General features: G+C 34.9%; 1 protein-coding gene across 1 annotated transcript in view; it reads right to left on the bottom strand.

The window, feature by feature from the left end:
• The window catches only part of DPP10 (dipeptidyl peptidase like 10), a 646,290-nt gene that overhangs the window by 478,517 nt on the left and 140,438 nt on the right, over positions 1 to 27,335 (bottom strand). Inside the window, 1 exon segment of the mRNA XM_021075451.1 lies at positions 1,238 to 1,333. Coding sequence (XP_020931110.1) covers positions 1,238 to 1,333 — 96 coding nt within the window.

The following is a 27,335-nucleotide window of genomic DNA, read 5'->3' as shown; positions in this document are numbered from 1 at the left end:
CATTGGGGTACATCTGAAATAATCACAATGCAAAGGCAACACTGTGATGAGTCCCAAATGTATGAACATTTCAAAATGAAAATATACAAATAGATTAATAAAATTGCTATCTTGTTTTCTCTCTATATAATATCATCATCATGGTAATATTCATTTTTCATCCAATTTCAAGTGAAACTTGAATTTGCAGAAAAATAAAACCCAACTTCCATTAAACACTTTCATTCATTTATTCAAAAAAAATGAATCTTAAGTTCCTGTTGATTTGGCCCCTACCCTCATTAACTAAGTTACATTCTTTTTATAGTTTCCATGACTTAACATTTAATTTGCAGGTATAAGTGTACCTAATTAGAAGAAAGAGCAGACTGTAAGTGTGACGATATTTGTTAGACAAAAAGGCAAAACTCTTTTCATCTATCATACAAATAACCTATTCTATGCCTTGAAAATAAGCAAAGATATTATGTCTAAATAAAGTGAAGTGCAAAAATTAACAGTTATCTCACCACAGTGATTAGTATGATCAGGCAAACTGGAATATTCAAAAAAAAAAACCTGACATCCTTCTCATCAGTACATTTCCTATGACATTATTATTTCTTATTACCTAATAACTCCTCCTAATACCTCCCATAAAGAAAAAACAAAGTCCACAGTTTTACTCATTCATTCATCCACAACCTAAACTCCTTTTTAAACTTTGGAAAAATAACAAAATCAGAAATATCCTAAAGGAAACCAAGGTAGTTTCTTTGCCAAGCTAGAAAAAGCCAAAGTGTATTACGTTCCCAGGTCCTTTCTGTTATTTCAACTTTGCAGAGTGTCTCCCTAGTTTGTTGCACTTAAGCTTGAAAAGCAAAGCAAAGAGGACAGAAAACTAATTTAATTAGCAAATATGAAGCACTTACATACACAGGCCGTCATATTCTATCCTTCCACACCAAGGAGAACTACCCAGAGAAATGCTAGAGATGTAACACATGATTGAAGTGACATAACTCATGATTATGAGGGATCAAAGCAGTCAATCTAACATATGGGGCATAATTTTATCAATGACCTAACTCAGGGATGGGTCTTCTTTCACATGTGCCAAGGTATAAATTTCTAATTAAATGGCATTTGTAATCATTGAAACCTAATGTCAATTAAACATTAACTAGAAATACCATTATTTATTTCCACTTATACAGAACTCAACATAAATATAAGATATAAGAAGGTATACACATACCATTGATCCATCGTGCTTCTGGATCATGAAGCACAAAGTCTTTCCTGAAGAGGTCTTCTAAAGACAATCTGGTTTCTGATGAATTTGTGAGTTCATCTAAAATAAAGTAAATTTTAGGTTAGATGCTTATCTTATGTTAGGTTTTAAAAATAATGAATCACCATATTTGGACTATTTTGCTTTAAAAATATATTGATAGGTGACAGTATAAAGTGGCAAATTTTTTTTTTTTTTGTATCGGAAGTTTGTTTCAAGTTTGTTGCAAGAAGTTTCAAGATATTTTTGAATAAATTAAATTATTTTCAAGAGTAAAACTGTCTTGAGCTAACACAGATTTAATAGATCAGTCCTTGTTATATAGTGATACACGTTAAGAAAGCAGATAGTAATTCTTGTTGCATATTGTGCCCCAAATGATATATTTTTCACTGTTTAAACATAAACCAGCTCAATACTTTTCAAAACCACTTCAACATAGTCTCTCTAATGATAAATTTACAGTTTTGTCATAAACTTTAAAGATGAGAAAGCTGGAGTTCCCGCTGTGGCACAGTGCGTTAAGAACCAACTACAGCAGTTCTGGTGCCTGCAGATGTGTGGGTTTGATCCCCAGCCCCATACAGTGGATTAAAGGACCCAGCATTGCTACAGCTGTGGCATAGGTCTTAGAAGTGTCTCGGATTCAGCCCCTGGCCTGAGAACTTACGTGTGCCACACGTGTGGTCATTAAAAAAAAAAGAAAAAAGAAAAAAAGATGAGAGAGTTAAGCATCCTAAACACATATATGATGAATAAAACTTTCCAATTTGAAAAGAAGTTCACTAAATAAACAGAGTAAACACCAAATTTCAACAAAACTATTACCCAACAAGCACTAAGGAGTTAAATGTAAATTCAGACAATATAATGCCAGAATATAAATGAAAAGCATATGTTTATATTAGTCCCTGACACCTGAACTAGGTATGCTCCCCTTTTAAATTCCAAAATCTAAGAAATAGAAGTGATAGGGATGGAATAGACACAGGGAGTTGTAGAAATCCCGATAAGGGACTATAGATAAAGCAGGAAATGTGGGGACTTTGGAAGATCATTGCAAGTTAATAAATTGCTCAAAAAAGCCATCAGAACAAGGCAGGTTTGCTTGACTAGTACAAGTGTGAGAATTGCCTCAGGTTGTTGAGTGGGGGATGGGATGAGGCCTGAATTCAGATTCTGACCAAGGGCAGGAGTTTGAGGTCATCCCTTCTGCAGATTTGAATACACACTTTACAGAATACCAAGGAGGAGCTACTACTCCCAAAAAAGAAGAGGCAGTCTTTTCCAACCCCCACTCCCCTTGGATGGTAAAACTGGAGCCACTGGATCCTGGGGGCAAAGCCTCCTTGTCAGCCCGCTTGCATCTCTCACAAGCGTCCTATCTTAATAAATCTATTTCTTGCCTATCACTTTATCTCTTGCTAAATTCCTTCTGCACAGAGGCATGAAGAACCTGAACCTCAGCAAGTCCAGATACCGGGTGAGTGATTTTAATTTGAAACTGTGGATTCTTCATGGACTTGGAGAGTAGACTTGTGGTTGCCAAGGGGGAGGGGGAGGGAGCAGGATAGATTGGGAACTTGGGGTTAATAGATGCAGATTATTGCCTTTGGAATGGATAAGCATTGAGGTCCTGCCATGTAGAACTGGGAACTATATTTAGTCACTTAAGATGGAGCATGATAATGCAATAAAAAAGAATCTATGCATGTATGTGTAACTGGGTCACCATGCTGTACAGTAGAAAACTGACAGAACACTGTAAACCAGCTATAATGAAAAAATAAAAATAATTATATAAAAAAATAAAGTAAAATAAAATAAAACTGTGGGTTCAAGCCCCAGTTTGGATTTAGGCTGGGTTTGAGTCCTGTCACATGGGTTCAAGTCCCAAACTGGGTTCTGACTAGGTTCAGGACATTAGTGCTGTCAGTTTCAGAAGGACAACATGGTTTAAGTACCAAGATTAAACATAGCAAACATGCTTTTAGGAGAAAGAGGCTATAGACAAATTAGCAATATTTCGTTTTCTTTGCAAAATAACAGCATTGTTTATTTCCTGTATAATATCATTTTTATAACCTTTCAGCTGTGACCTTCACTCTGGTTGAAAATAAAATGTCAATGACATATGGTAACCTCATTAAATATTGTTTTATAAAGGTTCAGCACTTATTGCAGCAAGAGCTTTGTTTCTTCCAGCTGAAAAGCTGGGGCAAAGAATCAATAACTTCAAATGCAATTTCCTTCAACATGAATCAACCACATATTTAACCCACAAAATAATTGCTCAGAAACAACATAAAAAAAATTGCAAGTGGCATTTGGAGTGGATAAGCAATGAGATCCTGCTGTATAGCTCAGGGAACTATATCTATCACTTGTGATGGAACATGATGATGGGTAATGGTGAGAAAAAGAATATATATGTATGACTGGGTCATTTGCTGTACAAGAGAAATTGACAGAACACTGTAAATCAACTATAATGGAAAAATTAAAAATCATAAAATAATTAAAAAATAAAATAGAGTTTTCAAAAGCAGAAAAAAAAAGTAAAAAACAAGTGGACCTAGTGAGAATTGTTTGACCCAAGCCTAGCATAAGACATGAATATATGTAGATTTACAAAACAAAACATTCCATTTGACAGTCTGACACAACAAAACAAACTTACCTTATTCATTCAACAAATACTATGGTTCTTAATTTTCAAGGTGTTAAGGGAAGTATTGTAAGGTGCTAGACACCTTACATCTATGCCTTGCCCTGACAGCTTCACACAAAGCGTGAGAGACTATGATAAATGTCAGAATAAGGATATAGGGTACTGTGTGAGCTCAGAGAAAGGAAGGAAAAGATCTTGTAAAAACAATCAGAAACTTGAGTGAAAAATAAAACTAGCCAATGCTCATCCAAGGCTGGTGGGAACGAAAAATGGTACCTATACATTGGAAGACAGTTTGGTGGTTTCTTAAGAAAATAAACATAGAATCTAACAATTGTGCGCTTTGGTATTCACCCAAATGAGCTGAAAACCTACAGCCACACAAGATCCTGGACATGGATGTTTATAGTAGCTCTATCCATAAATACCACAATTTGAATGATGCCAAGATGTCTATCAGTGAATGGATAAATCGTGATCTAGACATTGTGATATTATGCAATGATAATGAGAAATGAGCCATCAACCATGAAAAGACATGGAGGAACTTTAAATTATTAAGTCAAAGAAGCCAATATGAAAAGACTGCCTACTGTATAATTCCAACGATGTAACATGCTACGAAATGTAAACTATGGAGACTCTAAAAACATCAGGAATTAGAGTGGTAAGGACGTGCCATTATACATTTGTTCAAATCCACAGAATGTATCACAGCAACAGTATACCCTGAAGTAAAATGTAGACTTTGGATGATAATGATGTGTCAATGAAGGTTTATCAATTGTAGCAAACATATTTCTCTGGTGTGTGATGGAGACAATGGGGGTGGTTCTACCCATGTGAAGACAAGGGTAAACGGAAAATCTCACTGTCCTGTTCGATTTTTCTATGAACCTGAAATTTCCTAGAAAATGAAATCTATTTTCATTTTTTTAACATCAAACAACCTGGGCCTTACAGGTTTCCAAGGAGAGAGAAAGGGACGGTCAGGGACTAGCAAAGGCAAGAAAGCATTTTAGAAAAAACGATGAGTGAGTGTTGTTTGACAAAGTAAAGAAGCCTTGACTCTAGAATTAATTTTCTGTCATAGGAGTTTGGGATTTGAATCAGAGGAGCTAACTTTATTAGGATTTCAGAAATACACTTATTCTATATTGCAAGAAGACAGATTTTGGTAAAGATAAGTTACACAGTTCAAAGATTCCTAAGATTATATAAGTGCACCAAATTTGTCCAATCTAATCCTTCAATTCTTAGATGATTATATTTTACCATCTCTATTTGATATGCATGTGTTTAGCTGATCCAATGAAATTTATGTAGGTAAGGTGGGAGGTAGGCTTTCAGTAGGACAGTAGATTATGCTAGCACAATCTATTAAAGAAATGACCCTCATCAACTGAACTGAAAAAAAGTTATATTTCTACTCTCAGGTAAATCCACATATTTTGTTTATTGTATCTTTTAAGCAGATGTAAAAAAAAAAAAAAAGCTTATAAGGCAAATGTACCATATCAATCTTATTTTCAAATTTGTTCTCAAATATTATTTTGGTAATTTTAAATGGGTGTTCTTTCATATGAGCTTAAAAATCACATTAAAACCACCAAATTGAGAATCTTATTAATTAAAATAGCACTATATATGCACTATCTGGAAAACTTTAAACATTCTGTAAGATGAAGGTTTTTCATTCAGAACTACTTATTCCACTCCCATTTTATGTACATTAATTATGTTTCATTTTCTATTTTTATATAGATCCTTTATATTTCCTATTATTGTTAGCAATAATAATGAATGTTTTGTTATTGTGAACAGAATATTTCTCATTCTTATTCTAAATGTTTTTACACACACACACACAGTTAGCGATTATATTATTCACCATATCAAATTTTCTTTTTTTTTTTTTTTTTTTTTTTTTTTTTTTGTCTTTTTGCTATTTCTTGGGCCGCTCCCACGCATATGGAGGTTCCCAGGCTAGGGGTCTAATCGGAGCTGTAGCCACAGGCCTACGCCAGAGCCACAGCAACGCAGGATCCGAGCCGCGTCTGCAACCTACACCACAGCTCACGGCAACGCCGGATCGTTAACCCACTGAGCAAGGGCAGGGACCGAACCCACGACCTCATGGTTCCTAGTCGGATTCGTTAACCACTGCGCCACGATGGGAACTCCTCAAATTTTCTTAAATACCAGTGGTAATTGAATCTCTTATATTTCTACATGCTCAATTATGTCATCTTATAATAGTTTTTCTCAAAGTTTAGGCAATAAATATATATATATATACACATATACACACATATATGCACACACACAAATAATATATATAAAATTTTTAGGTATTACAGATTCACATGCAATTGTAAGAAATAGTATAGGAATATCCTTTACACCATTCATTTCCATCAATAACATATAATGTCTTGCATAATCAATACCACAAAAAGAAATTGACATTTACACCCTCCACCAACTTTATTTACCAGTTTCACATGTATTCACCTGTGTAAATGTGTGTATTTGTTGCTCTATTTAGTTCTGTGCAATTGTATCAAAGATGATGAGCACCAGTAAAAACAGAGAACTTTTCCATCACAAATCTCCTGTGCTACCCTTTTATTGTCATAACCTCCCTCTGCAACATTTGGCAACCACTAATCTATGTTCCATCTCTATAATTTTGTAATTTCAAGAATGCTATGTTACATTCTGTAACACTTTGAGATTGGCATTTTTCACTCAGCATAATTCTCTTGAGATCCACCTTAGCAGCTGAGTGTATTAATCCTCTGTTCTTGTCTGTTGCTTGGTAATATTCCAGGGCATGAATGTACCAGTTTTTTGGACCATTCATTTGTTGGAGCTTATTTGTATTTTGGGGTTACTTATAGTTTGGGGTTATTATGAATAAAGCTACTATGGGAATTCCTGTTGTGGCTCAGCAGAAACAAATCTGACTACCATCCATGAGGACATAGGTTTGATACCTGGCCTCACTCCGTGGGTTAAGGATCCAGCATTGCCATGAGCTGTCGTGTAGGTAGTAGATGCAGCTCAGATCTGGCATTGCTGTAGTTGAACTACAGCTCCAGTTCAACCCCTAGCCTGGGAACCTCCACATGCCACGGGTAAGGCCCTAAAAAAGATTTAAAAAAAAGTTACTATGAACATTCTAATAGGTTATTATGTGAACATAAATGTTCCTTCCTTTAGGATAATGCCAAGATATATGACTGCTGGTTAACATGATGCACATTTAGTTTTGTAAGAAAATGTTGGTGCTTTTCAGCAGCAATGTATAAATGATTTTATGTTCTCACCAGCAAGGTATAAATGATCTAGTTTTTCTGCATTCTTGCAAGAATTTGGTGGGATTTTGTAAATAAGCTATTCTGATATATGTGCAAGGATATCCCATTGTGGTTTTAAGTTGCATTACTCTAATAACTAAAAAACATCTTTTGATGTGTTATTTGTGATCTTTGTATCCTCTTCAGTGAAATGTCTGTTCATATCATTCACCTTTTGTTGTTGTTGTTGTTGTTTTTAGGGCTGCACCTGCACCCATGACACAAGGAAGTTTCCAGACCAGGAGTCAAATCGAAGCTGTTGCTGTTGGCCTATGCCACAGCCAGATCCAAGCCATGTCTGCAACTTATACTGCAGTTCACAGCAATGCTGGATCCTTAACCCACTGAGCAAAGCCAGGGATTGAACCTGCATCCTCATGGACACTAGTCAGGTTCCTTACCACTGATCCACAATGAGAACTCCCACTCATTTTCTGTTTGAATTGCTTTTGTTTGTGTGATTGTCTAACTGTTGAGTTTGGAGAGGTTTTCTTTATTCTAGATAAAAATCATTTGTTAATGTGTCGTCTTCAAATTTCCTCCAATTTTCTGCCTTGTCTTTTCATTCACTTCAGGAGGACTTGAGCAGAGAAAAAATTTTTACTATCGAAGTACAGTTTATCATTTTTTTTCTTTCACATATCACACTCTGCTGTTAAGACTGAGAATCCTTCAATTAATCCTGTGTTCTAAAGATTTTCTATCTTTTTTCCTAACAGGTTCATAATTTTATATTTCACATATAAGTCCCTGAATCACCTTGAGTTACTTTTTATATATCATATGAGGATTAATTAGAAGTTAATATTTTGTTTTGTTTTTCTCATACTGGATGACAAATTGCTCCAGCACCATTAAGAAGCATTTATTTCACTTTAGTGAATTATTTCATTAGCTTGAGTGTTAAAACAATGTTGAAAAAGAACAATGAAAATAATGATCATGCTGTTTCTTTTATTATAGCAGCATCTTTAATATTTCATTATTTTATTTTATTTTATTTTATTTTACTGTCTTTTTAGGACTGTACCCATGGCATATGGAGGTTCCCAGGCTAAGGGTGGAATTGGAGCTGCAGCTGCAGGCCTATACCACAGCCACAACAACAGCAGATCTGAGCCATGTCTGTAATCTGCACCACAGTTCATGGGAACACCACACCCTTAACTCACTGAGCCAGGGATTGAACCTGCATCCTCATGGATAGTAGTCAGATTTGTTTCTACTGAGTCATGATGGGGACTCCAATATTTCTTTATTTTAAAAGATTTTTTGTCTTGATTTTTAGAAAATAATATCATGCTTAAGTAATCTGTTTTTATTTCCAGGCCTCTTCAACTTTCTTCTCTTATATAAATTTATTATTCTCCTTTAATGTGTTGAAAAAAATTAAATAAATGAAATTTCCTATTTCCAACCACTCTCTATTTCTATAACAAAAATCAACTAGACATGGTGAATTATTATTACTTTTATACTGCTAGATTAATATTTTAAGTATGTATTTAAATGTTCATATTTTTTAAATGAATTAATGGTCTATTTTTTGATTTTGTATTATACTGATCAATAGCATTTTAAAAATTGTATTAAAGATTTTGAACACATTTATTTTCTGTTATCTGAAATAATTTAGTAATTTTAACAGTAAAGATTTTCCTTTAAATTCAGTTGCCCCTGGAATTTATTATAACATCGACTCCTCAAGGTAATTCAAATTATTGTAGTAAATCTTTCATTGAAACAATAGTCAGATATAATTTAAGGATTAGGAGTTCCCGTCGTGGCGCAGTGGTTAACGAATCCAACTAGGAACCATGAGGTTGGTTCGGTCCCTGCCCTTGCTCAGTGGGTTAACGATCCGGCGTTGCCGTGAGCTGTGGTGTAGGTTGCAGACGCGGCTCAGATCCCGCGTTGCTGTGGCTCTGGCGTAGGCCTGTGGCTACAGCTCCGATTGGACCCCTAGCCTGGGAACCTCCATATGCCGCGGGAGCGGCCCAAGAAATAGCAACAACAACAACAGACCAAAAAAAAAAAAAAAAAAAAAAAAGGATTAATTTGCCTTCATTCACTACTGAGCAAATTATATACTTCATTTCTTTTTGTTTCTTTTCCCTTATTTCTTTCTTTCTTCATTTCTTTAAATTTTTCTTAGCTACTAGGCACCATCCCTAAGGTCTCTTTAATTTTTCAGTCCTAGAATAGAGACTTCTTCCTTCTATATATATAATGAATAATTAAGCTTCTGTTTTAATAACCTTGGAGGCCGGCTTCTACCCCCCAGCTCCTTACATCGCCACATCTCATTATAGTCTTTGGGATGTTCTTCCTTTGTAACCAATCATCCCTTTTCCAAATGCTCCCCAAGCCAAATTAGGTGTTAGTGTCTTCACTGTGGAGGGAGGAGTGCGACTTAGGCTAAACAAAGTTAAAGATCTTGACAAAGATCACCTGGTTACAAAGAAGCAGGACTGAAACTGGAACCTATATCTCTTTTACTTATTAAGCTATAATATCTCTCAAAATAAGTTTTTTCCCCCTATTTCTTACTATTGTGTTAATTAGATTTAAAGAAAAAACTATATACAATATAAGTGATGTATTAAGAATATCTGTATTTCCTTTTAGGCACAAAAACATTTCTAATTGAAATGCAACCCCTCAGAATACCTTCTCCAGACTGTATTAGCATTCTATTTTGGTCCAACTTGCTCATGAAGGCACCATTGCTCCAATCCTTCTATTTTCTCACATAGAGTATTGGCACAGAATTCACAAAAAAACTGGAGCTTTTTCTTTGTTTTCTTCATGAAATTGTCTATTAACATGTCAGCCTGAAACTCCAAATTTGCCTTCTGCTCATTGCTGCAGGTTATTTAGTGTTAACATCACCAAATCTTGTACCATCAGTAAACACATTACCCAATTGCAACCTGATTTCTCAGGAACTTAATTAATATTAGAATCACCTGGAGAAGTCTTACTCTGTGATCTATTTTAACTTTTTTTCTCTGATTTTTAACTCTGAGGCCACACTCAGCAAACAATCATTCATCCCAATTACTCACATTGAACAATGAGAAGGTAACTTGGGGGGGGGGGGAATTGCTATTAGATAGTAAATAATCTTAAGAGATTATCCCTCATGTAAAGCTCTTTTCTTAACAATCTTCAGAGGAAAAAGATTCTAAAATCAACATCTATTCCCTAATAACAAAGATATTACTCAAATGTAATAGTCACCTTTCACTGAACTGATTCTTTACCAATAAGGTACTGGGTAACACATCTTATCTCTAGTTACTTTGTAACTAAATATGAGATACATTTCTGAGATATTTATGTGTGTGTGTGTCCACAAATGCATGGGTGAAAGTCTGAAAACCTAACATATGTTAATAGTTGCTATTAAAAGGCTAAATATTGGTTAACCAAATAGGATTCTGGTTATAATTATGAATAGCAGCACAAAAATCCAGTGAGATGCAAAGTATAACAATGCTCATAAGTATTTAAAGAACTGTACACAGAGTAATTATTTGTTAAACTGTTACGAGATATAGAATCTTAGCTAAACCATTCACCTAAGGCATGTAGAAGCAGTATTGACATTAAATAATTCACTCCATGTTCTCTGTTCTAGTCTGTCATTTAAGATCATAGACTTCTACTGGCATTTCTTTGCTTTTTTCCAAAAATCCAATCTTGCTTTTAAATGGCCTTTTGAAATAAGTTGGCTGCATAATCTTAGAAGAGAAAAGAAAGTTCTTTGGTGTTAACTGAAGAAAAACTAATTTGTGACTTTCAGTACTTTTTTTCTTTACTGAAACTGTGTTAGTTTTTATCTAGTTTACTCTTGACATCGGGGGTTCAGAACTATTTCTGTTAATTTAAATCTTAATTGAAATAATTTCCTGTTAAAATGGCAACAAAAAGTCTAATCTTTCAGGATTTCCCGGAGAAGAACAAAGGTATTTCCTCTTTCTGCTCACTTGATTCTTTTCTTTGGATGCCCAATGAATTATCACCTTCCCCTTCACCCCCCACCACTACATTTAAAATTTTATTTATTCTTAAAGGTTATTCTCAATTCCCATGTTTAGTGTCAGTATAGTTTAGTCTTCTGGTTGCATTTCTATTTTAAAACATTATTGATTGCTTAAAGTTCATGGAAAGGATAACACCCCTTCCACCTCTCCTTACATAACTAGTTGAAATACAGAATGCAAATCATAGCAGCCACAGCCAAATTCCAGATCTTTTCAAAATATTTGCTGATTATGCATTTCCTAGCCAAACTTCACAATTTTGTTTTACTACTTAACAGCTGCAGCATTAATTCCTTTATTTTCCAGTGTTTTCATATTCTATTATTTCACTAGGATGCTGAAATACAACACAGCAGACTAAATATTGTCACAATTTATATCATTTGGGATCAAATATAAGATCCCAATTCTTCTGAGTGTTTTCTAATTTATCACCAAGAAATCCAGCAAAGGTTTACAATTTCCAGTTAAGGACCTATATGGTTAGAATACAAATATGAGGAATAAAAGTACATATCACTGAAATAGAAGAAAATCACAAGATCGTTCCTGGTACAATGTACAAATTTCGCCTTTTTAAATAAATGAATACATATATGGAAATCTTAGGCAGAGTACTCAGCTAATTTAATAGCAGCCATTGCCACCAGTATTATTAAAATGTTAAGGAGTTCCCGTCGTGGTGCGTAGTTCCATTGGCACAGCGGAAAGGAATCCGACTAGGAACCATGAGGTTGTGGGTTCCACCTCTGGCCTCACTCAGTGGGTTAAGGATCCGGTGTTGCCAAGAACTGTGGTGTAAGTCACAGATGCAGCTCAGATCTGGCATTGCTGTGGCTGTGGAGTAGGCTGGCAGCTGTAGCTCTGATTAGACCCCTATCCTGGGAACTTCCATATGTCACTGGTGCAGCCCTAAAAAGTGAAAAATAAAAATAAAAATAATAATAATAAATAAATAAAATATTAAAATATATAGGTAACAAAGGAAAAATTTGATTTTTAAAATTTCAAAATCACAAAACAAAACTCCTTTGGGGTATTTGTTTCTATCATAAATTCCTTGGGTCTAGACATTTCCATTATGTCTCAGATGTATCTACCATAAGGACAGTATTGAATTGCATGTTATAGTAGAAAAATTTAGTTAAATATAAAATTCCCTCAGAAGTCTCTTTTTGAAAGAAGAGCATTTGACTATGTTGAATTTATAAAATTGAAAATATAGGTCACAAAAAATTAATTAATTAACAGTCTTGTCAATGAAAGAAACTTTAACCAGCCTATCACTGTTTTGTGAATACCAATTCATCCTTTCAAGCAAAAGCAGTGGGAATTAATGCACTACATACCATCTGTTTTACAGTCCCAAAAATTACTTTTGTTTCCTTTGTCACCAAGAGTGCCTGTTTTTTTTTTGTTATGTTTTTTGTCTTTTTGCCATTTTTTTGGGCTGCTCCTGCGGCATATGGAGGTTCCCAGGCTAGGGGTCCAATCAGAGCTGTAGCCATCAGCCTACACCAGAGCCACAGCAACGCGGGATCCGAGCCGCGTTTGCAACCTACACCACAGCTCACAGCAATGCTGGATCCTTAACCCACTGAGCAAGGCCAGGGATCGAACCCACAACCTCATGGTTCTAGTCGGATTCGTTAACCACTGAGCCACAATGGGAACTCCCCAAGAGTGCCTTTTTCTATCTCTTTCTTTTGCCTTTTCTTACTCTAATATCTTGTGACAACAGCTAAATCCTTGAATAAGAGGCCAGTCAATTCCTTGTCCTCATCAATTTACCACCTAGAACCACTTTTGATTTAGATTAACTTGTATCTTAATAAAGTCTAATTATATATAATCTTCAAATTGAATTTATGTCTTAAATCAGATTATCCTTCAATGAAAGTTCCATCCTTCTTGAGTATGTTTCAAGCATGTAGCTTTCATATGGAAAGCTGTATTTTAATTATAAAAAAGTCATTTGACAATTTAGCTATGTGGAAAGTTAGGAAGTTATAACCAAAGCAGTGTCAAAGAACAAAGAGGACAGCTGGCAAATAAAGTATCGCATATTTACCTGTCACTTCCTTCCCTACCCTACTCTGCCCTTTTATCACCAAACATGGGGAGAATTTGTAGGAAATTCACATTGAATACAAGTATTGAAATAAGGATTAGAAATAACAAGTTTACCTTCTGTGATTGGTTCATTTTCTCAAAGATTCCCAACACACAGTTATGATTTTTCCCTTTCTCTAGTCTCAAACAGGGACAAGAATTAATGCTACAATAAGAGTAATCAGAGCTAGGAGGTCCTATTCTAATCCTAGTTAAACCCTTAACCAGTGCATGTGCCCTTGGCTAGATCACTCCATCTATTCAGTCATCGGTTTCTTCACTTGTAAAGAGAAAGGGTTGGACTGACTTACACTATGGCTAGTTGTGTTCTAGAGCCTCTGTCAAGCTCTCTCAGGATGGAGGAAGAGGAGGGTAGATAGGGATGACATGACTAAAACTCTTCAACTGGAACAGCCCTGCTTCAACATGTTTGATTTCTTTATATAGAGTTTCATTGGAAATACCATAAAGACACACACATCCATCACACACACACACAATGACCCTACTTTAGTAGCCTGCATCTCTAAGTTGTCATAATTTCTGTTACATTTTGTACTAGTTCTTATTTTCAGCAGAGACTGTAAGTGCTCATCAAATAAGGAAAGTATTGCAGATTCTAAAGGACTTATTTAATTCTACTTCAAAGTTGTCATCCTTGAATAAATAAATCAAGAGTTTTAGGATTTACTTACAGGTTTAATTAGTCAAATTTGTCAATTATTCAAAGTGCTAATCATTCTCAAACCTTGTTCTGAGACTTTCTGCAAATTAAATCTCCTGAATTTTCGTGGAAAATCTAAAAATGAGAAATGTACTTCCACAAAAGCCTTTCACGTTGTGATGAGTAAAGGCAAATTTCAGACTGGTACACATACACATACCATACACACACACACACACACACACACACACACACACACGCACACACACACACACACCCTGGAATGATGTCTTCTCTTTACCACAAATTGCTACATCTCTACTTTGGGTTTTTGAACACTTATACAGCCATGTTTGACTTCTTCCCTCAGGAATACTTTTTATTTCAATCATGTTATGATGAGCAAGTGTTTTGCTTCACAGCTATATTAACCTATAGGTGAGGTTTGCAGAGAATGGTTTGTGGGCAACTGGTAGACAGCAGTCCTGAAAGCCAAAACTATATGCACAATACTAAGGTATATATTTCTTTTACACTAGCTTGAAATTCTCACTCCTGGAGCAAAATCAAAGGTGGATGAAACTACACACACTTCATTGAGAGTCAACACTGTGGCATAAATTATACTATAGTCATCCTGTTCCTTATAGTTATAAACACTAAAAATGATTTAAAAATCCTATTTCAGTTAATAGTTTTTAGTACAGTGCTAAAAACTGTTCATTGTATTAAATCTCAGTCCTTGAGGTCTTTTTAATATTTGTGTGTATATAGGGGTTTAGGCTGCCTCCCTTTCCCTTATAAACAAACAAAAAACTTTTGCTGCATATCAACATCATAGTTGTTCCAAAGAAAAGCATGTGGGAAATTTCTTGAATTATGAACTGAACTAAATGCTTTTTGTATGGAACACACATTTTAGTGGCAAGAATGAATAACAATCCATCATTATTTAGATTTAAGTATTTGCGTTTTCAAATTTGTATTCTCTATCTTGAGTTTTACTATTCCCCAATGCTATTCTAGTGAGACTTTTCTACATATATCATCACTGATATTAACTGTTTTTCAAAAAGTATATACATAATAAACTCAACTAACCTTTAGAAGATCTGTATAACTCAATGAACTAATATTTTCTAAAAGATCAATGCATAATATTACAGAATCACACATAGGTGAAAGATTCTTTCAAAGTTCTAGATGGACCAATGGATTTTAAAAGCAGAGTACTGATATTTTATTGACATGTTTTCAGGTTTCACACTGCAAGTAAACATTGAGAGTCTACAACATATCAAGTTTTTCAGAACTATCAAGGAAAAGCATCCATAGTTATGTGAAAAAGCTATTAAAAACTTCCTCCATTGCTAACTACATATTTTTATAAGGCCAGAATTCCTTCATATACTTAAAGCAAAACATTTATTATAATTCAAAAGAACACAAGATTATATATGAGAAACTTGTAGTCTTCTCTTGAGCCAGACATTAAATATTTGCAAAAATAAAAAATAATGACATTCTTCTCACCAGTTTTTTTTTAATGTAACTATTTTAATTATGTGGTATGCTTATGTACATATAATCATTTTATTTTGCCTTTTTGAGTGAATTAATAAACACTTCATTAAAACTATGAGAAATTAATTTTTAATTTCTAATCTAGAAACGTTTATAGGTATAATTCAAATGTCCCAAAGCATTTATGTGTCTCCAATCCTTTGTTAAAATGCTCCACACTAAGCTCTCTTATGTGTACTTTATTGTGCATTTTATTATTTATTTTACACATATTTCAAACTGTAAGGTAAATGTTACTCTAGGTCTCTACAAATGTGCACTATCTTTTTGAATTGGTAATAACAGAGGATTTAATGATCATACTACATTATGTTATTATTTCCTATATTAATCATCAAGAATTTCATGAAATATTTCATTGACATTCCTAATTTTTAATGCAAGAATGAATACATGGATAAACTTATCCTTGGTCAATATTTACAGAAGACTTTGTACTGATAATGCAAACTATCAACATGATACAATAAATGGAGGAACCAGTGTAAAAGGTGAAGATATAAGATCTGTGCTTGACCTGTTCGATAGGGAACTCTGCCCAATGCTCTGCAATGATCTGTATGGGAAACTAATCTGAAAAACAATGGATGTGTGTACATGCATCGCTGAGTCACTGTTGTACAACAGAAGTCACAACATTGTAAATCAACTATCATTCAATGAAACTTTTTCAAAAAAGGTAAAAAAAAAAAAAACTTTTGCTTCATGGCTTCAAATTTAACAAGCAACTTAGGTTAATCATAAATAATGAGGCCAACTGTATATAAATCGTGTGAATAAAACTTGTTATTAGAGTGATATCAGTTAACACAAAAGAGTAGGCAGTTCGAAGAGACATCAAAAAACAAGCAGAATTGTCATAACAAATTTGTTATAACTCTGGTAAATAGTTAAATGTTTACGAATGCCAAGCACACACTGAATCAAGAAAGGGCAACTTAACAATGTAGGAAAGTTGTGTAATTTTTATTTATCATTACTGCGAAGAGCTCACTGTCTTGATGGCAATGTTTGAGTCAGCAGCCTGCATTTAGAGCATGGGATCCTGGATCCCCGGTTCTAGAGAGAGCAGAGTAGATCTTATTCTCGAAGCATTGCATTTGCCTGCGCTAAACTGTCTGGACGGACACAATACCCTTATTTTTGTCACACCTGACCTAGAACACTTAGGGCAGGAAAGCAGTGGGTAGTCCTCAAAAATATGATAAAGCAAATGAACAAGCCACAGCTACTTGGAGTAAAAGACACAGTTAAGACATAATAAAGAGCCCCCAAATCTTGGGAGGAAAATCTGGCAAAGAGACTATTTAGGAAATTAGTCATTAAGCTACCATATATTGGGGCATTTGAAAGCCACATGCATGCCCAGAGCAGGATACATGCTCAAAAAAAGATCTAAAAAGACCCTAAATTTTCACCTCTGGCTAAACTCTAGCCTCAAGACAAATTAGGAAGTAAAGGCAAAGGTGAATTGTAAATGGTCTGAATAAGTGTCCCAGCACAGAACTAATCTGAAAAGATCGAGAGAGGTTTTTTGTTTCCTCTTCTTTTTAATTTCTACTTTATTTTCCTTTTATTTTCCTCCTGCCCCCTCCTACCCCTTAACTCCCAATAGTCATGGAAATCTTTTTTGTAAAAACACTAGTTGAACACCAACTAAAGGAACAAAGACTTCAGAGAATGGAATTCCTGTCATGGCGCAGTGGAAACGAATCCAACTAGGAACCACAAGGTTGAGGTTCAATCCCTGGCCTCACCCAGTGGGTTAAGATACAGCATTGCCCTGAGCTGTGGTGTAGGTCACAAATGCCGCTCGGATCTGGCGTTGCTGTGGCTCTGGTGTAGGCCAGCAGCAACAGCTCCAATTAGACCCCTAGACTGGGAACCTCCATATGCTGCTCCTGCAGCCCTAAAAAGAGAAAAGACAAAAAAAAAAAAAAGAGAGAGACTTCAGAGATCACACTTTGCAAAGAATACTGACTTCCTAAAATAAATATATCAATATTAATCATATATAAATATATTACTATATTAATCAATATATCTATATCCAAATTAAATATATTTAATTATCCATTAAACAGCAGCAGGGTACAGTCTTTTCAAAAATTATCCAGGAAAAAGTATATGTTAGATCACAAAACAAGTTTCAGTAAAACTTAAGAATATTGAAATCATTCAAAATATGTTATCTAAATGTAATGGAATGAATGTAACCATCAGTAATGGAAAGTAACTAGAAAATTCAGCTGTAAGAGGACATTAAACACACTTTTAACAAGCAATATTTCAGAGAAGAAATCACAGCAGAAATGAGGAAATACTTTGGGACAAATGAAAATGAAAATATGAAAAATTATAAGATTTAGAGAAAACATCACTCAAAGAGACAGTTATAGCTGTAAAAACCTCCATTAAAAAAGAAAGGTCTCAAAACCATGTTCTAAATTTATATGTAAAGAAGTAGAAAAAGAAGAGTGAATCAATTGAAATGCAGTAGAATAAAGTAAATATTAGAGTGATGATAAATAAAATAGAAAATTGAAAACCAATAGAAGAAATCAATAAAATCAAAAATTTATTCTTTGAAAGGGCCATCAGAAGTGACCAAACTTTACTTAGGCTAAGCTAAAAAACGGGAGAAGATGCAAACGGCAAAATCAGTTATGAAACTGGGAGCATTACATTTTACAAAAATTAAAAGGATCATGAGGGAGTTCCCATCGTGGCGCAGTGGTTAATGAATCTGACTAGAACATGAGTTGCAGGTTCGATCCTGCCTTGTCAGTGGTTAACGATCTGGCATGCGTGAGCTGTGGTGTAGTTTGCAGACACGGCTCAGATCTTGCGTTGCTGTGCTCTGCGTAGCGGTGCTACAGCTCTGATTGAACCCTAGCTGGAACTCCATATGCGCTGGAGCGCCAAGAAATGCAAAAAAAAAAAAAAAAAAAAAAAAAAAAAAAGGATCATGAGAGAATACTCTGAACAATTGTATGCTAACAAATTAGAAAACTTAGATAAAGTGGATAAATTTTTAGATTCACTCAAACAACCAAACTGACTCAAGAAGAAATTAAAAATCTAAACAGATCAATTACTGTAAGAAGATTGAATCTATAACCAAAAACTTTCCAACAATTAAAAATCTATGAGCAGATGACTTATCTTGTAAATTCTATCCAATATTTAAAGAAGTATTAGCCCCAATCCTTCTCACACTCTTCCAAAAGCTAGAAGAGGAAGAGTATTTATAACTCATTCTATAAAGTGAGAAACATTGTAATTCAAATCCAAAGATGATACATGAAAAGAAAGTGTTAATATTCCACACGAATATAGATGCAATATTCTGTATGAATGTCAATGAAATACTAGTAGAAAATGGCAGAATGATTTTTTTAAATTGGCCAACTAAATTCATCAGTATATCAGAAGGATTATGCACCATTAACAAAGAGGATTATTCCAGGAACATAAGGGTAACCTGGCAAAAAAATATAATACAACATATGAATAGGAAAAAGAGGAAAAGCACAATCATTTCAGTTGATGATAAAATGCATTTGAAAAAAAAGTCACTTTTTTTATGGCCACAATCCCAGCACGTGGAAGTTCCTGGGCTAGGGATTGAATTCCAGCTGCAGCTGCAAACTACACCACAGCTGCAGCAAAACTGAATCCTTTAACCCACTGCACAGGGTCAGGGATTGAACCCATGCTTCTGCAGTGGTCCAAGCCTCGGCAGTCGGATTCTTAATCCACTGTGCCAGGGCAGGGACTCCTGTCACTCTTCCTTTATAGAAATGTTTTTGAAACTAGGAATAGAAGGAAACTTCTTCAACATGAAATAAGGTCTTTATGAGAAACTCACAGTTAAAGTGCTGGTCAATGAAGAAAGACTAAGCGCTTTCCTCCATGATCAGAAACAAGGCAATGATGTCCACTTTCATCAATGCTATACAATACTGTACTGGAAATTCTAACCAGAATTTTATCCAGCCAGAAAAATGAATAAAGGACAGCCAAATTGGAAATGAAGACATAAAAACTTTCTCTATTTGAACATATTATTATCCTCTCTATATAGGAAGGCCCGAAGAATCTAAAATAATCTTCTATAGCTAATAAGTAAGTTTAATGTAATTAAAGGGGTTTGAGTATTGATCAACACCTGCAAAATACTTGAATAGACAAGTCCTCAAAGAAGAAAACAAATGGCCAATAAGCATATGAGAAGATGCTCAACATCACTGATAATTAGGAAAATGCAAATTAAAATGGAATGAGATGTCACTTCAGACCTCTTAGATGACTATCATAAAATAAATGGAAAGTAATTAGTGTTGGTGAGGATGTGGAGAAACTAGAACACATGTGTATTGCTGTTGGAAATGTAAAATGGTATGGTTGCTGTAGAAAACAGTTTGCAGTTTCTCAAAATGTTAAGCATGAATTACCACATAACCTCACAATGCCATTCCTGGATATATACACCCCCCAAAAAAAATTAAAAACAATTAAAAAAATACATGGACATACATGTTCACAGCATTATTCCCAATAGTCAAAAAGTGGAAATATTCTAAATTTCCATCAGTGGATGGATAGATGGAAAAATAAAGTATAATGCATACATACAACAGAATACTATTCAGTCATAAAAGGGACTGAAGTCTTTGCTGATGTGTGATTATGCAGATGAACCTCTAAAACCCTATGCTAAGTGAAAAAAGTCAACCACAAAAGGTCACATATTGTTTGATCCCATTTATACGAAATATTCAGAATTAGTAAATCTACAGACGGAATGCAGACTGGTGATTGTCAGGATCTGGGGGAAGGGGAAATGGGGAGAAATTTCTTAATGGGCACATGCTCAACATTTTGGGTTGGTAAAATATTTTGTAACTAGCTGATGGTGACACACATTGTGAATACACTAAATGCCACTGGACTGTTCTCTTTAAAGTGGATAATTTTACAGTATATGGTACATATCCATATGGTGTAACACATATAAAAAAGTAAATTCCTCAGGCTTTTTTCCCTAATATTAGATAATTACTGAGGCTGCCACAGAAAAAGCACAGTAGGCTGGGAGTCTAGCATCAGAGATCTTCTACACCCCATGCAAAAATCAAATTATTATGTACAGATTTAAGGTACATAATTTCATTTAAGTAAGTATGTTTCCCAAGTCTAGTTTCACTGATGCCAGTTTTTCTAGAGAATGTTCTCAGTTGGACTTTACATTCAACTGAACAATCTTAGATCAGGAGAAAGAGTGTGAAAAAATAAGCCAAAACAATGAACAAACATTGAAATTGATCCAGGTAAATTTTCATTTTCCAGAGCAAAGGCAGGAAGTGGGATGTTATTTACTTTAAAATGCTTTTTAACTTAAGGATGATTTATTTTTACAGATATTACATCTTCTCATACCTAATAAATGAACTCTGGAATGAGGTGACTTCAGTGACACTTCCAAGCTAAGGAACTGAATGTTAAAATACTCCTTTCACAAATATAGAGGGCAAACATAGGCTAATTTTTTTTTCCATAAGGAGGGGCAACTAGATACAACTCTTTCTTGTAAGGAAACCCTGTTTATCAAGGACTAGGCTATCTGGATTTCCCATTATTAGAGGTCGGGCTATCATATTCCTAATGTAAAGATTTCTATTAGAAGAAGGCAAATAGTCTACGGCCATACCACCCTGAACTTGCCCAATCACATCTGATCTAGAAAGCTAAGCAGGGTTGGGCCGGTTAGTACTTGGATGGGAGAAGAAGACAAATAAAAAACATAACTACATGTTTAAAGCTGTACAGCAACATATAAATAATTTTTATACAATGTGGCTTAGGGAAGAAAATGTTCACTTATATTTTATTATGACTGTTTGATGTTTCAAAAAAAAAAAAGGTATGACAGGTGAAAGAGCATTTATATGCATACTTTTTTTCCATTTTATAGCCACACCTGTGACTATAGAAGTTCCCAGGTTAGAGGTCGAATCAGAGCTGCAGCTGCCAGCCACAGCAATGCTGGATCTGAGCTGCATCTCTGTTCTGTGTCACAGCTTGCAGTGCTAGATCCTTAATTTACTGAGCAAGGCCAGATATTGAACCTGCATCCTCACAGACAGTATGTTGGGTTCTTAACACACTGAGCCACAACAGGAACTCATATGCATAGTTTACAATTGCCTACTTCTGTCACTTCCTCGCTATCTAGCCTCCCTGTCCACCCAGCTTAATTCCCTCTTTGCTTTGCATTCCACATAGAAATAGAGAGAATAATAGACTCATTAAAAAAAAAAATCAAGGCTCAGAATAAAGCAGAATTTCTCTCTCTCTCTAGATCTGTCTCTCTTCTTCCCTATTTTTTCTGAAATGCTTCTTGCCCATACTTTCCATATGTACAATATGATCTTAGCTTACATTTGAAAGGTGAAGACAGATGCTGGAGCCAAAAGCGCCTGGAATAGGGACCCAGCTTCCCCACATTCTATTTGTGTGACAGGCAGTTTAACTTTCAAGATTCAATTGAATAATGTAGACTATGAACCAATTAATAGTATCTATTTCATGTTAGTGCTGTGAGGATAAATGAAGCAGTACACTTAAAGCACTCAGTACAATACCTGGCATGTAATAAGCAGATAATAAATAAATAAATGTTACTTATTAAAACAGAGTCTCCTCTGACTCTTGTAAAAATGAGCACATTATAACATAAACTAAATCCATTATTTATCTGATTGGACAACACAAAAAGATGAAAAAGGTGAGGAAATCAAATCTGACTTAAAAATAGAAATGCAACTATAAAGCAAAGACAAAATAAATACCTATTCTTACTTTACTAGTGCCAGAGAAAATTATTTTTCATTCAACGTAAGAGATAAATCTATTAGAAAAGCAACCACAATTCATGTTATCTGGGGGGAAACTGTTGAGAATCTGTCATTGTTTTCTCTTTAGCAGCGTGATTATGCCTGGGTAATACTATATTCAAATGTGCTCATCTGTGCTGTTCTTGGAAAAACAAGCAGAGACAATTTAGCTTATGCCTATCAATACAACACATCTCCCTTTTTAATTCAACAAAATAAAATAAACAATTTTTATCTTGGTTGATGTTGATGTTTACAAGTGAGTAATGCAAATCTCAGAATCTGTAAAACATTATTTCCCCTCATAAAAACATAATGGGATAGTTTAATCGTTGCTTTGACATTTTAAAACACAGGTCAGATGCTTAAATGACACCTTTTAAATTACAGCTGCCAAGAGATTGCTTGCAACATAATATAACATGACATTTTAACTAACTATAACCAGGAGCTATTATTTTCATAGAACGTAATAGTAACCAGAATAAATTCATTATGAGTTTTTGCGTAGCCATAACAAATCAGCTTGTCACCAGTCCAATAAAGTGCTCAATTTTTATCAAATGCTTTCTGGAAAAATACATTTTTTTATAAATAGGGACATATTAATTTTTTAAAGCCTCGTTTTAAAAGGGTCAAGTCATTCTTTTTAAAAATCTGGTGTCTAAGTCAATAGGAAGAGGGAAATTTTTTGCCTCAAAGTCATATTTGCAAGCACGTATCAAGGCAAAGACATCAACTCATGTCAGTTGATATCAAGGTCAAGTTAAATCACACTATCTGCTATATATTCTCCACAAACTAAGTACCTAAGTCATCCAAATTCTGCAGGCCTTAGATATGTCATCTAGATAACTACTCTACTTTCTTTAAACTAGTGTGTAACAAAGAATAAATGAGAGGATTTTTCACTCTCTTTGGAAAATACATGTAAGTTGATATTTCTTCAGAGAAGGGCCAACCTTCTTAAAAGTTAACTTCCAATTTTTCTTTTACTTTTCCAGAGAGAACTGGAAAAATTTCTCAGGTTCCCCGTACTTCCTTGGTTCTCAATTTTGGCTCAAATGAACTATTTTAGCCTAATTTCATCATCTATCATTAAAGATCTACCATCTACAACACAGTGGCAATCTCAATCTGTGTAAATTCTTTCCCCAAATGGAATCGTAATCTATCATAAAAGTCTCCCTCTCAGAGATACCCCTCAAAGAGAAAACAAAGACATTTATAGAGAGGAACTGGAAAATCCCTATCACATGATTGTTTGGAGTTCCCTTGGTGCAGTGGGTTAAAGATCTGACATTGTGACTGCAGCAGCTCCGGATTGCTTCTGTGATACAGGTTTGATCCCTGGCCCAAGAACCTCTACATGTTGTGGGCATGGCCAAAAAAGAAAAAATAAAAACAAAGAAATTAATTGTTGTTTAACTGAGATCAAGAAGAGTTCTGATGTCCTATCTGTGAATGTTTGGCTTCTTTTATACTCTGATAGATTTGTAGAGATCAACCCAAGTTGCTCATCCAGAGGAGGTAATACATGAATTTTAAAAATGTCTAAAAGCCAGCGCTAGAGCTTGTGATAAAGACCCAATTTCAGCAACTTACTCTGTTGTCTCTAGTCAACCATGAGAGTAAATTAACCCGATGACCCTGTTTTGACACTGACTGATTACAGACACCTATCAAAGGGCAACAGGCCACTGCTGCTGAAGAATTGATGGAATATACACAGTCTACAGGTGGTTATTTCAATATGGCAACCAGACTGAAGAGCTTAATGAATACCCTCTACCAAATATATTATAATATGCATCTCTCTTTTCAAAGCAGGTCAAAATGGTAATTGTTTTCTGCTTGCAGTGTTTCCTAACCATGTTCACTGTCATATTACATATAAATATGAGACTGCAAAGTAAATGCATAGCTATTTAAGACTGGTTTCTAGAACTTTAGGCCTGAATGTACACTCACTCATACATTTGTAGAGTATAATTACTGATCTTACTGTTACAAATCCTGAAAATAAATGTGAGTACTGTTTTGTTTTGTTTTTTTTCTTGAAATGAATTCAATACAGACCAAAAATACATGGGTAGATATTTAGGTTGTTTCCATGTCTTGGCTATTGTAAATAGTGCTGCAATGAGGACTGGGGTGCCTGTGTCTTTTCAAATTATGGTTTTCTCTGGATAGATGCCTGGGAATGGGATTGCTGGATCATACGGAATGGATAAAGAAGAGGTGGTATATATATACAATGGAATATACTAAGCCAAAAAAGAATGACAATTTCATTTGCAGCAACATGGATGGACCTAGAAACTATCATATTAAATGAATTTAGTCAAACAGTAAAAGACAAACACCATATATCACTTATAGGTGGGATCCAAAAAAAAAGGATACATATGAACTTATTTACAGAACTGAAACATCCTCACAGACTTTGAAAAACTTACCAAAGGAGACAGGAGGAAGGATGGGCTGGGGAATTGGGATTGGCATATGCACACTGAGGTATAGGGAATGACTGGCCAATGGGGACCTGCTGTATGGCACATAGAACTTTACCCAATATTCTATTCTATGGGGGAAAAGAACCTGAAAGAGAATGGATGTGTGTACAAGTATAACTGAATCAATCTGTTGAACAGCAGAAATGATCACGACCTTGTAAATCAACTATACTTCAACAAAACTTTTAAAAAATATATGGGCTTTATTAATATATCTCAATAAACTTGTCCTTTAATCAGAAAAAAAACAGAATTTTTTAAAGAAATAGTTACTTATTAAAGACATACTTGAATGGTTAACCCACTCTTAGAAAATAATTAGGACTTCTTTCCACAAGGCAGGGAAGTTGCTGACAATCTTAGAAATTAAGACACCTGTGTCAAATTACTTCTGTAATAAAATTTGCAATCAAGCCAAAATTACAATGAACATGTGTTTTTCTGGTTACAGGCTTACATTCCTTAGCACTTACCTAAAAATATGATGCTATTTTGAGCAAAACAGTCTCTAAATCATCTCTTAGACTAAATAAACCTTTGTATGTTTTATCCTCCACCCACCCCCCCAAAAAATTACATATATTTCCAAGGTAGAAGGGGCTTAGTGAGAGAGCTCACCAGATTTAGTCTATTTGTTACTCAGCAATCCACTGATATTGCTGAAGTTTTTATTAGATCATAGATATTAGGACTATAATGAACATCAAGAAATTGCTTCAAATTCTGGCAAACCAAAGATGCCCTTTTCTTCAACAAAACACTCAAGGTCAAAGGAGGTAAGAGATTTGCCCAAGGTCATACAGCTATAAAAAGCATCCAAATTTCTAATGCTTACTCTTATTGAAAGGATTGTTCTAGAGTCAATCATAAAAAGTCAAGTATCATCCTGAATTATTTCAGAATCAGAAGTTTCCCCTCCTGACATGAATTCCTCTACCTGGTTGAAAGTTTCCATCTGCCTGACTTATTTACCTAGACAGCTGGGCCTTGGGTACATATCTGTGGGCAATGGGAAGATTAGAGGGGGATGTTGCATGTTATTCCTTTACTTGGAGTTCTTCCCTTGCAGGTCTATTCGTGGAGGTATCTCAGGTCTGAGAGTTAGAAGAGGAACTATTGCATTTGGAGTGGATAACCAGTAAGTTCCTGCCATTAGCACAGGGAAATATATCTAGTCACTTGTGATGGAACATGATGGAGGATAATGTGAGGAAAAGAACATATATATATGACTGGGTCACTTTGCTGTACAGCAAAAATTACATAACACTGAAAATCAACTACAGCAGAAAAAATAAAAACCTAAATAAAATTTTAAAAAAAGAAGAGGAAGGCTCAGTACACAGTAGTCTGACCATAGACATGCATAGGCACATATAAATACTAAATCAAAAGTCTGCACTCATGGTCTTGATGCACATTCTAGCCCTCAGACTCAGAGGTTAAACAAACTCAGGGTTTTTTCCTGTCTCATGAGGGAGGCAAGACTAACTTCTATGAGGACTTGCAGGCTTAGGACTCAGGTCTTGGAACACAAATTGTTAGTTTTCTGGCCTTGTATTTCACTCTGCCGTTGGGTTTGAGACCATTCTGAAGGCCATATAGCCAGGCCGATATTTTCTTGTTCATCACTCAAGCAAATTCCTAACCACCATCATTACATTTATCCATGTCATCAATTTATATAATCTTCCAACCCCTGGTGACATTGAGTTTACAAACAGAGTGTAGAATACAAGTCAATTGCTTTCTGTGGCAATAGTTTTTCTACTCAAGCATACTGACCTTTTTCATAACACTCCTGCCAAAAATAACAGTGAAATCCAAAGACATTTGAATATGTGGTATGTAAAATAAATAGTAAATTGTAAATCTATATAATAATTGCCATTTCCATTTGTATGATTACTCTCATATGAAATTAACTCTTTGGGTGAGGATGTGTGGTTTGGTGGAAAAGGAGATTGGAAGTGACAAATATGAAGCAGGGGATGGCAAGGCCAAATACGATTGTACCTAGAATGTTGTAAGACCTCCATGATTACCTATTAATATATGAATAAATGAATGAACAGACCACTGAAATACTGACTCCGAATTAAATATTTAGTACTTTTCCACCTGCTGTAATTTAAAACTGAAATCACAGATCCATATTTCTGAAAGACTTAATATTTTTTTTTAGAAATCTCCCTCACTGTGTCT

This window comes from Sus scrofa, chromosome 15, assembly GCF_000003025.6.
Source record: "Sus scrofa isolate TJ Tabasco breed Duroc chromosome 15, Sscrofa11.1, whole genome shotgun sequence".
NCBI classification, from domain to species: Eukaryota; Metazoa; Chordata; class Mammalia; order Artiodactyla; family Suidae; genus Sus; species Sus scrofa.
The sequence above is the reverse complement of the archived record's forward strand: the minus strand, read 5'-3'. Positions and strand labels throughout refer to the sequence as shown.